The sequence below is a fragment of the Lepisosteus platostomus genome, chromosome 26, assembly GCF_059453375.1.
Source record: "Lepisosteus platostomus isolate fLepPlt1 chromosome 26, fLepPlt1.hap1, whole genome shotgun sequence".
Classification (NCBI taxonomy): domain Eukaryota; kingdom Metazoa; phylum Chordata; class Actinopteri; order Semionotiformes; family Lepisosteidae; genus Lepisosteus; species Lepisosteus platostomus.
The window spans coordinates 10816518-10827986 of NC_142636.1; the positions used below are offsets into that span (position 1 = coordinate 10816518).

General features: G+C 53.0%; 1 protein-coding gene across 1 annotated transcript; it reads right to left on the minus strand.

Moving 5' to 3' along the window:
- Positions 1 to 585: 585 nt before the first annotated feature.
- On the minus strand, positions 586 to 11450 carry lrrc71 (leucine rich repeat containing 71). Its single transcript, XM_088621434.1, has 18 exons — positions 10898 to 11450; positions 9804 to 9901; positions 9430 to 9468; positions 9190 to 9324; positions 8475 to 8603; positions 8304 to 8379; positions 7616 to 7690; positions 7460 to 7528; positions 6996 to 7155; positions 6529 to 6612; positions 6368 to 6448; positions 4895 to 5002; positions 4690 to 4810; positions 3801 to 3880; positions 1948 to 1974; positions 1627 to 1735; positions 1304 to 1410; positions 586 to 1034 (listed from the first exon to the last, which is right to left on the minus strand). The coding sequence occupies exons 2-18, from the start codon at positions 9886 to 9888 to the stop codon at positions 912 to 914; spliced, it is 1608 nt and encodes a 535-aa protein (XP_088477560.1). The 5' UTR covers positions 9889 to 9901; positions 10898 to 11450; the 3' UTR covers positions 586 to 911.
- Positions 11451 to 11469: the final 19 nt, after the last annotated feature.

Sequence of the window (11469 nt, forward strand, 5' to 3'; positions counted from 1 at the left end):
GCGCCGAGGCGTTTGTTTTTTCGAGCTCGATCTTCAGGCCGAGCGGGGAGGAGGGCGGCCAGCCTGGTTTCATACAGCGCCCTCGGAACCCGTCATCTCCAATCTGTAAAACCACAGTGCACTAGAAAATGGCGAAACTAGAAGCCCGATCCGATCCGGAAGATAAGCCCCGAACCGGATTTCCAAAAAGCACGTTTCCAGGCCGGATCCCTGATTGCATGTGAAGAGGTGTTACAGAACCGGGGGCACACAGGACACCCCCAATCAGCACAGTCAGGCCTGGGGAGGGGGGGTTGAGAGATAGATACTGCGGTGCTGTTCTGCGCATGGCCATGAACCCGAAAAGATGTAAAACCAACTGGAAGCCTGTGCAGGACCCCTAGGACAGGGGTGATGTGAACAGTTGCGTGTGTCTGCCCTGAGTAGTGAGCCAGTTGTATACTTCTTTCTTAGAAGGGCTTTTATTTCAGTGGTTTTGTATCTGTGTCCAAATCTGCTTTCCTGCTGTATACTTCGTTGTGACTGTGTCATTCTACTGTTTTTATTATTATTCTGATTTACAGACTGCAGGCCCAACACACCGTACTGTCTTCAATCATATAGTTTAATTACAATGATTCCTGTTGGGCAGCACCTTTTAAACCTTCTATTCCTGCAGCTTCTTCCATCACATTTCACAGCGCAAAATATCACAAAGTGTAAGCCTGTATCTGAGTTTACCAAGTAAAGAGTCAATAAAACAGTTTTTATTGTGAAAACAGCTTATTCTAAATAGCTTCTCTGTAGAAATAAAAAATAGTACTGCCTCTCACAAGCTGAGAAGTTATTACACTTATTATGGGAACACCGTGACTTTGTGAAGTTAGAGGAGGCAGGGCTGCACACCCTGTAAATGTGTCCCTCCGGAAACGCTACACTGGCTGGTCTTGCTCGTCCTCTGGCAGCCGGGGGACGCTCTTGTTGAGTGGATCTCTGATCGACATCACTTCCTGTATCTTCAGGAAGGGCTCGCAGTCTGGGGAGAAGTGGTTTCTCTGTAAAATGAAGAAAAACAGTTCATAGACAGGGAGATAGATATTTTTCTGAGACATTGAAGTCAAAGTGTTCAGCTTTTGCTCTGGTTTTGTGAACAGACAGATGGCAGGTCAGATCCGCACGCAGACACAGACGAGACACAGAGGCCTGGGACTGTGGGCTCAGGGCACAGACACACAGACTGAACACGCAGACACAGAGACAGACAGACTGCCACAGACTGTCTCACATCAGATGAACATGCAGACACAGAGACAGACAGACTGACCGCGAGAGACAGCCGGAGCAGACCAGTTCCCCCTGTGCTCCCTGCTTCTCCCTGACTGGCCAGAGCAGAGAGGAACGCCGGCAGACACGACTCCGTCAGCCGATTCCCTTGGGAGAAGGAGGACAGGGAATGAGGGGTCCAGGGAGAAATGGACAGAAAGAATCAGGAGAAGAGGTAGTTAGTGTACACTGCAGTTTGCTGCTGCTTGAAAAAAGTAATGAGTGAATGTTGGATTGCAGCACCCATCCCTTAGACCCGTTTCAGTATTAAGAAGCCCCCTTCTCCTCCCATACAGACATACTGCCCTCGACCACATCTCTCACCTGACAGGGTGAGGGAGGTGAGGGTGTGGTTTCCAGGGATGAAGACACAGCCCTCGCGATGCTCCACTGTGTCCAGCAGGGGGCAGACAGCCTCCTGAGTCTCCACCACCTGAGAGACAGAGGTGGGTGGTAAGACAGAGGGAGAAGGGTTAAAAACGAGGATGAATGGAGAGTATTTGGAATATTTGGAAGAGCGCTATTCAAATTTAGGTCAGGACCATTCCACTGTCTCCCTATCTTTCAATACGAGCCTGAACTCACAAGAGCTTCCTCTGAAAAACCATGCACCAAGCATCAGAAAGACAGAATAATGTCCTCTACCTTGTTCTGAGCAGAGCCGGACTTGTCCTGCAGGGGATACATGAAGAGTGTATGTCAGTCTGGAAAGTACTTAGTAGCCAGTGCCAGGTATTTAGTGTGGATACATTCACCGATCTGTAAACTGACACAGTGAGAAAAGACCCTACATATCAGTGCAGACCTACAGTCCAGAGATCACCGGTCCAGTCTGGGTCAGGTCACACTGTAACCCTACAGTCCAGAGATCACTGGTCCAGTCTGGGTCACACTGTAACCCTACAGTCCAGAGATCACCGGTCCAGTCTGGGTCAGGTCACACTGTAACCCTACAGTCCAGAGATCACTGGTCCAGTCTGGGCCAGGTCACACTGTAACCCTACAGTCCAGAGATCACTGGTCCAGTCTGGGTCACACTGTAACCCTACAGTCCAGAGATCACTGGTCCAGTCTGGGTCACACTGTAACCCTACAGTCCAGAGATCACTGGTCCAGTCTGGGTCACAGTGTAACCCTACAGTCCAGAGATCACTGGTCCAGTCTGGGCCAGGTCACACTGTAACCCTACAGTCCAGAGATCACTGGTCCAGTCTGGCTCACACTGTAACCCTACAGTCCAGAGATCGCTGGTCCAGTCTGGGTCACACTGTAACTCTACAGTCCGGAGATCACTGGTCCAGTCTGGGCTGGGTCACACTGTAACCCTACAGTCCAGAGATCACTGGTCCAGTCTGGGTCACACTGTAACCCTACAGTCCAGAGATCGCCGGTCCAGTCTGGGTCACACTGTAACCCTACAGTCCAGAGATCACTGGTCCGGTCTGGGCTGGGTCACACTGTCACCCTACAGTCCGGAGATCACTGGTCCAGTCTGGGCTGGGTCACACTGTCACCCTACAGTCCAGAGATCACTGGTCCAGTCTGGGCTGGGTCACACTGTAACCCTACAGTCCAGAGATCACTGGTCCAGTCTGGGTCACACTGTCACCCTACAGTCCAGAGATCACTGGTCCAGTCTGGGTCACACTGTAACCCTACAGTCCAGAGATCGCTGGTCCAGTCTGGGTCACACTGTAAGCCTACAGTCCAGAGATCACTGGTCCAGTCTGGGTCACACTGTAACCCTACAGTCCAGAGATCGCTGGTCCAGTCTGGGTCACACTGTAACCCTACAGTCCAGAGATCACTGGTCCAGTCTGGGCCGGGTCACACTGTAACCCTACAGTCCGGAGATCACTGGTCCAGTCTGGGTCACACTGTAACCCCACAGTCCAGAGATCACTGGTCCAGTCTGGGCCGGGTCACACTGTAACCCTACAGTCCAGAGATCACTGGTCCAGTCTGGGTCACACTGTAACCCTACAGTCCAGAGATCGCTGGTCCAGTCTGGGTCACACTGTAACCCTACAGTCCAGAGATCACTGGTCCAGTCTGGGCCGGGTCACACTGTAACCCTACAGTCCAGAGATCACTGGTCCAGTCTGGGCCGGGTCACACTGTAACCCTACAGTCCAGGGATCACTAGTCCAGTCTGGGACACACTGTAACCCTACAGTCCAGAGATCACTGGTCCAGTCTGGGTCACACTGTAACCCTACAGTCCAGAGATCGCTGGTCCAGTCTGGGTCACACTGTAACCCTACAGTCCAGAGATCACTGGTCCAGTCTGGGTCACACTGTAACCCTACAGTCCAGAGATCACTGGTCCAGTCTGGGTCACACTGTAACCCTACAGTCCAGAGATCGCTGGTCCAGTCTGGGTCACACTGTAACCCTACAGTCCAGAGATCACTGGTCCAGTCTGGGTCACACTGTAACCCTACAGTCCAGAGATCACTGGTCCAGTCTCGGTCACACTGTCACCCTACAGTTCTTACCTCTTGCTCCGGCACTGGGGGGCGCTTCTCCTTGCCCCCTGACTTTGCCCCTCGGCCCCGAGGCACCTTGGTGTCAGATCCTGGAGGACAGAGAGGGAGAAAGGGGGGAAGAGAGGCAGAGGAAGGGATAAGATAACATTTTTATTGTCCCATGAGGGAATTTTATTTAATGAAAACACAATGCTCCTGTACATTCAAATAGAATGCAAACAAAAAAAAGAAAAACATTGCACATTATTCTATTACAAAAAAGGAGAAAAACATCGCACATCACTCTATGGCACATGTACAGTGTAACACAGAACAACATGTCACATTTATAGCACATCACAAGACATCTCGCACTCGAGTGGGTTGTAAGAGTCAAACTGTGTTCATCCCTGACATTTGCACTGACAGCTCTAATGGACAGCGGAGCACAGGGCTGTTTGTATCTGTTTGACTCACCTCTGGGAGCCCTAAAGCGTTTGCCAGAAGGAAGAAGTTGATACTCAGAGTCGAGGCTCTGGGGAGGATCTGATATCATTTTTCCTGCCTGTTTGATTATGGATTTTTCAAAGATTGTCTGCAGGGAGGGGTGATTTTTCACTCCCATGACCTTCAAAGCTGTCTGGCTGAGGCGGGTAATTTGCGATTTTAAATGAACTGATAGATTACCAAACCACGCTGAAATACCATATCTGATAATGCTCTCGATTACAGCACGGTAAAAGAGTAGCATTACTTCCTGTCGAACCCCAAACACTCTTCGCAGGAAATACAAGCGCTGCTGAACTCTCAGTCCACAGCACAGGCTGTGTGGGTAGAGCCAGTCGGAGACACAGCTTTCTGATCATCACTTGGGTACTGGGATGACTAACTTGACCTACATTGGGTTTGTGGAAATTACCTTTTTTGGCAACTTTAGTGTCCTCCTTCTTCCCGGTAGCCCCGCCCTGCCCCCCAGTGGCCACACCCCCAGCGGTCTGATTGGCCAGGGCGCTGGGTTTGTCCTCCTTTTTGGGAGGGTCCTGAAGGAAGGAATGGTGGTGCGTGTTATTGTGTGTTAGTGTGAGTCGGCGCAGGAGCGCGTGCTTGTGAGTCCACTGCAGTACCTTATCCTTCCTCTTGGAGGCGCTCTTGCTGGTCTTGACGCCGCGCTCCAGCGAGGTGCTGCTGGGATAGCTGAGTGGGCGGTCTGCCTTGGAGTCTGCACGGCGGGGCTGAGGGGGTTGGGGCAGAGAGTAGAGAGAGAGAGAGAATACAGAGGAGGTGACGAGAGATTGAGAGAGAGGCCTGGGGAGGAGAGAGGGTGATAGGTCATAGATCATAGGTCATGACCCCCCCCCCCCCCCCAGCTACGCGAATCCCCCCTAACGCCTCCCCTCCCAGCTACGCGAATCCCCCTGGCCCTCCCCTCCCAGCTACGCGAATCCCCCCTGACCCCTCCCCTCCCAGCTACGCGAATCCCCCCTGACCCCTCCCCTCCCGGCTACGCGAATCCCCCCTGACCACTCCCCTCCCAGCTACGTGAATCCCCCCTGACGCCTCCCCTCCCAGCTACGCGAATCCCCCCTGACACCTCCCCTCCCGGCTACGCGAATCCCCCCTGACGCCTCCCCTCCCAGCTACGCGAATCCCCCCTGACCCCTCCCCTCCCAGCTACGCGAATCCCCCCTGACGCCTCCCCTCCCAGCTACGCGAATCCCCCCTGACACCTCCCCTCCCGGCTACGCGAATCCCCCCTGACGCCTCCCCTCCCAGCTACCCGAATCCCCCCTGACGCCTCCCCTCCCGGCTACGCGAATCCCCCTGGCTCTCCCCTCCCAGCTACCCGAATCCCCCCTGACGCCTCCCCTCCCAGCTACGCGAATCCCCCCTGACGCCTCCCCTCCCAGCTACGCGAATCCCCCTGGCCCTCCCCTCCCAGGTACGCGAATCCCCCCTGACGCCTCCCCTCCCAGCTACGCGAATCCCCCTGGCCCTCCCCTCTCAGCTACGCGAATCCCCCCTGACGCCTCCCCTCTCAGCTACGCGAATCCCCCCTGACGCCTCCCCTCCCAGCTACGCGAATCCCCCCTGAACACTCCCCTCCCAGCTACGCGAATCCCCCTGGCTCTCCCCTCCCAGCTACGCGAATCCCCCTGGCCCTCCCCTCCCCTCCCAGCTACCCGAATCCCCCCTGACGCCTCCCCTCCCAGCTACGCGAATCCCCCCTGACGCCTCCCCTCCCAGCTACGCGAATCCCCCTGGCCCTCCCCTCCCAGCTACGCGAATCCCCCCTGACGCCTCCCCCCCCAGCTACGCGAATCCCCCTGGCCCTCCCCTCTCAGCTACGCGAATCCCCCCTGACGCCTCCCCTCTCAGCTACGCGAATCCCCCCTGACGCCTCCCCTCCCGGCTACGCGAATCCCCCTGGCCCTCCCCTCCCCTCCCAGCTACGCTAATCCCCCCTGACGCCTCCCCTCCCAGCTACGCGAATCCCCCTGGCCCTCCCCTCCCACCTACCCGAATCCCCCCTGACACCTCCCCTCCCAGCTACCCGAATCCCCCTGGCCCTGCCCGGTCCCGCCGCCCCTCTCCCTCACCGACTGGTTGGCCTCCTGGGCAGACATCAGCCGGCGCCGCTCCACCGTCTCCTCGTGGGTCAGGGCGAAGGGGCCCAGCACCTGGAGGGGGAGGAGAGTGAGAGCTGCGCAGGCGGGAGGCGGGTGCGAGCGAGGAGGGGCGGAGGGAGGGGGAGGCTCACCTGCACCAGGCCGGAGGCTCCCGGGTCTCCAATGTGGTTGTGAGCCAGAGAGAGGCACAGCAGCGTGCGGTTCAGACGCAGGCCCTGAGAGGGGCAGAGAGAATCAGCACAAACCTTTCCCAGAAGCACAGCGAGTGCAGGTAAGTCAACCACGTATGGGTCTGCCATTACTATTGTACAGGTGTGCCATTACCTGTGTACAGGCGAGCTGTTGCCTGTGTAAAATATCTGTGTAAGGGCGTGCTGTTATCCTTGTACAGGTGAGCTGTCATCTGTGTAAGATACCTGTGTATGGGTTGTTGTTGTTCTTGTACAGGCGAGCTGTTACCTGTGTAAGATACCTGTGTAAGGGTTGCTGTTATTATTGTACTGGTGTGCTGTTACCTGTATATGGGCTTGCCCTTACTTATACAGTATGTATGTAAGTTATTTGTGCAGGTGTGCACTTCTATAGACAGTTGTACCACCTGGGCGATGTGCTGTGCTCCAGTGTCTCCAATGCGGTTGAAAGCCAGGTTGAGGGACAGCAGGCTCTTATTGGCCGAGCGGGGTGTGGACAGGGCTTGGCCAACCAGACGGGCCCCTTCTTCGTCTATCTGATTATTGCGCAGAGACAGGTGAGCCAGCCTGGGGAGGAGACAGAGGACATGATCTGCTGAGGAGGGCTGCAGGGGCCTGTAACTGTTTGGAGGAGGATATGGGACTCTGTTTGACCGAGGAAGGATGCAGGGTGCAGGAGATGGTGGCTGGCAGGGGAACAGGGTGGGAATGAGGTGACAATGGTGGGTGAGGGAGGGACTTGTGGAGGCAGGGGGCTGTGATAGGCTGGGGAGGGAAGAGGAAGGCTGGGATTGGCTCAGGAATAAGGTGGAGGATTTGATTGGCTGGGAAATGAGGCAGGAGAAGGTGAAAGGTCAGGGATGATACCCACACGCTGTCCTCTGCAATCAGGATGTGGTAGCACTGCTCGGGAATGGGAGTCCCCTCTAAAAGCACTGTCCTGAGAGAGACATATAGGCAAGCTTGAGAATTAAGTTTAATTTGAGTCTAGTGTGAGTGTTTGGCTTGACTGTAAATTGAGACTCACCTAAGGCTGAGGCAGAGAGACAGCGTGTTGCGCAGGGAGGTCAAAGTTCGCTGGGTGAGCCCCACCCTCCACAGACTGTAACACAGAATCCCGACAGCACAGTCACATTCTCTCTCACCTCCTGTCCTCTCCCTGCCTCTTCCTCACACCTGCCCTCTCGCCAGCTCCCCTCATCCTCATCTCTGCAGCCCCCCAATCTCTCCCCGTCTCCCTCTCCCCCTCTTCCTTTCTCCCTCTCCTCCCTCCTCTCTCTCTTACCCATCTCCCTGTCTCTCTCTCTCAGCTCCCCCTACCCTGTCTCTCTCTATTTCCTCCTCTCCCCCCGTCTCTCTCCCCCTCTCCCTCTCCCTGTCTCTCTCTCTCAGCTCCCCCTACCCTGTCTCTATTTCCTCCTCTCCCCCCGTCTCTCTCCCCCTCTCCCTCTCCCTGTCTCTCTCTCTCAGCTCCCCCTACCCTGTCTCTCTCTATTTCCTCCTCTCCCCCCGTCTCTCTCCCCCTCTCCCTCTCCCTGTCTCTCTCTCTCAGCTCCCCCTACCCTGTCTCTCTCTATTTCCTCCTCTCCCCCCGTCTCTCTCCCCCTCTCCCTCTCCCTGTCTCTCTCTCTTAGCTCCCCCTACCCTGTCTCTCTCTCTCCTCCCCCTGTCTCTCTGTCTCCTCCTCTCCCCCCTGTCTCTCTCTCGACACTCACTGTAAGCTCTGCAGGTTGCTCAGGTTGGGGAGACTCCTGCTGAAGACTCTGGCCATCTGCTCGCCCACCTTCCACCCTGAGCAGCAGCGAGAAGAGGGAGAGCTTACAGAGTGCGGCAGCGAGCGAGCGTGAGCACACACGCCTCCCCAGCCACGAGCAGGGCCGACTCACCCCTGACCCTGACCTCTCGGACGCTCCGGGGGTCATCGCCCTCCAGCTCCACCTGCAGGCGGGGCTTCAAGCAGGAAAAGCGCTCGGCTGGAGGCGGGCCTCCTCCATCCAGCTGTGATTGGCTGTTATCTACAACACAGGGCAACATGAGGGCAGGACAGAACAGGACCATCTTCCTCTATCTACACAGTTACTCTCCAGCTCTGATGATGATGAAGGAGTGTTCATGTGAAGATACAGAGGAGCTGGACTGAGTGTCTGTACAGTGACTCTCCAGCTCTGATGATGATGAAGGAGTGTGAATGTGAAGATACAGAGGAGCTGGACTGAGTGTCTGTACAGTGACTCTACAGCTCTGATGATGATGAAGGAGTGTTCATGTGAAGATACAGAGGAGCTGGACTGAGTGTCTTTACAGTTACTCTACAGCTCCGATGATGATGAAGGAGTGTGAATGTGAAGATACAGAGGAGCTGGACTGAGTGTCTTTACAGTGACTCTACAGCTCTGATGATGATGAAGGAGTGTGAATGTGAAGATACAGAGGAGCTGGACTGAGTGTCTTTACAGTGACTCTACAGCTCTGATGATGATGAAGGAGTGTGAATGTGAAGATACAGAGGAGCTAGACTGAGTGTCTGTACAGTTATTCTACAGCTCTGATGATGATGATGATGATGTCAGGAGTGCTCATTTTAAATGATCCTGTCCTTACCCAGAATACTTCTGTCTGTGGTTGGCGTGACCCCTGTCCGAGGTCTCAGGGTTACAGGAGGGATCTCCCTCATGCCCACAAGAGCACAGAGCTCTGGGAAATCGGCTTCAAGATTGCCAGTGCACTGGTAGTCCTCTGGGGGTGTGAGACAGAGACACACAGAGTATCGTACAGGAACACGAGAGTACAGGAGCCCCATTATAACAGGAAGATGTAATAGATGTAGTAAAAGACTCTTACCTATACTTTGTACTGCAGATTTATCCAGAATATTTAGTCCTTAGTGCAGTGCAGCAAGAAAAAGAGAAAAATAAAGAGACAGAGATAAAGTGGCCACAGATGAGACCCTTAACCTCACACCAGAGACACCTCCGAGCCCAGATTCAGAGAGGTAGGAGGACATGGACTCAAGAAATCTAGAAGTCTTGTTTTAGACTTGTCTTAGCCTGGAAGATTTGCTCAGAGTAAGGGAACAAGCTTGAAATCTCCATTCCCTAATGAGCCATGCAGCTGGTAGTACAACTGTTTAATAATTTAAACGTTGTGCACAAAACAAAAATGTCACTTATTTCACCAAGTCCTTTATTGTTTATGTCATCTAACTAATATCTTACCAGTACTCTTGGAGGAATCGTCCTCTGTCCCAGAATGCCCTCTGTCTATCTTCTCTTTTGGAGCCTTCTCTAACTTCTTTCCCATCCTGATTGTAGCCCTACAGGAAATCACATGATCATATGTCTGTACGTTAGCAAGAGGGAAGTAGCAAAATAAATATTAGTTCCATACAATATGTTCTGTTACAATGGTGGCTACAGTCCCAGTCCAGTAGAACAGTCTTGTTACAACAGGGGTAACAGTCCCAGTACATTAGAACAGTCCTGTTACAATAGAAACTACAGTCCCAGTGCAGTAGAATAGTCCTGATACAATAGGAGCTACAGTCCCAGTGCAGTAGAACAGTCCTGTTATAATAGGAGCTACAGTCCCAGTACAGTAGAACAGTCTGTTACAATAGGAGCTACAGTCCCAGTCCAGTAGGACAGTCCTGTTACAATAGGAGCTACAGTCCCAGTCCAGTAGAACAGTCTGTTACAATAGGAGCTACAGTCCCAGTCCAGTAGAACAGTCTGTTACAATAGGAGCTACAGTCCCAGTCCAGTAGGACAGTCCTGTTACAATAGGAGCTACAGTCCCAGTACAGTAGAACAGTCTGTTACAATAGGAGCTACAGTCCCAGTCCAGTAGAACAGTCCTGTTACAGTAGGAGCTACAGTCCCAGTCCAGTAAAACAATCTGTTACAATAGGAGTTACAGTCCCAGTCCAGTAGAACAGTCTGTTACAATAGGAGCTACAGTCCCAGTCCAGTAGAACAGTCTGTTACAATAGGGGCTACAGTCCCAGTCCAGTAGGACAGTCTGTTAAAATAGGGGCTACAGTCCCAGTCCAGTAGAACAGTCCTGTTACAGTAGGAGCTACAGTACAGTCCCAGTGCAGTAGAACAGTCCTGTTACAATAGGAGCTACAGTCCCAGTGCAGTAGAACAGTCTGTTACAATAGGAGTTACAGTCCCAGTATAGTAGAACAGTCCCGTTACAGTAGGGACTTTTAATAATCACGTATGAAGGGTAGAAAAACAATGAAATCGTCACTTCCGTGAATAATAGATATTAAGTGATTTTGTGTCGTTTATATATAATTTAAACTTACCTCGAAATGCCTTGAAGATTTGGCGTTGCACCGTTACCATGCCAACCATCCACTTCCGGGCCAGAAGCAGGTTTCAGCCCGCCTCCCTCCCCGCTGCCAGCCAATCAGCAGCGGGAGGAAGACACGTGACGCTCACTCGGGCCGGAACTTTCAGAGGCCGGGACGTGTCCGTAAATTTGCAAATGTACTGTTGTGGTATGGTTGATTTAGGAAGATAAGAGGTTTGGGCTTAAGTGCTCTTTATTATGCGGGATCTGTCAGACAGTACAGCTCATGTCGAGCTCCTCACTTTCCGATTGCTGCACAGTACGATTCTTCCAGGACCGACCGCTAGTGGCAAAGTTACAATTAGTATTAATTTTAAAATATTCAAATTAGTATTAACACTACCTAAAAGAGCGTAGCACGACTGCAGAAACACCGAACTCGAAAGTTATGTTTTTAGACTTCCAAGTTCAATGTACAGCTCCCTACCCTGCCTCTGTCTACTTCGCTATATTGTAATTCAAAGGACCACGTAAAGGTTTATTCTGCACAGAAAGGACAAGAAAAGAGATGACATTTCGGCTGTG

Coding starts and splice junctions, on each gene's coding strand:
- lrrc71 (XM_088621434.1), bottom strand. CDS start 9,888: ATGGGAAAGAAGTTAGAGAAGGCTCCAAAAGAGAAGATAGACAGAGGG. Junction 9,469..9,803: donor CGATTCCTCCAAGAGTACTG/GTAAGATATTAG, acceptor CACTGCACTAAG/GACTAAATATTCTGGATAAA. Junction 1,975..3,800: donor CCCCAGTGCCGGAGCAAGAG/GTAAGAACTGTA, acceptor TATCCCCTGCAG/GACAAGTCCGGCTCTGCTCA.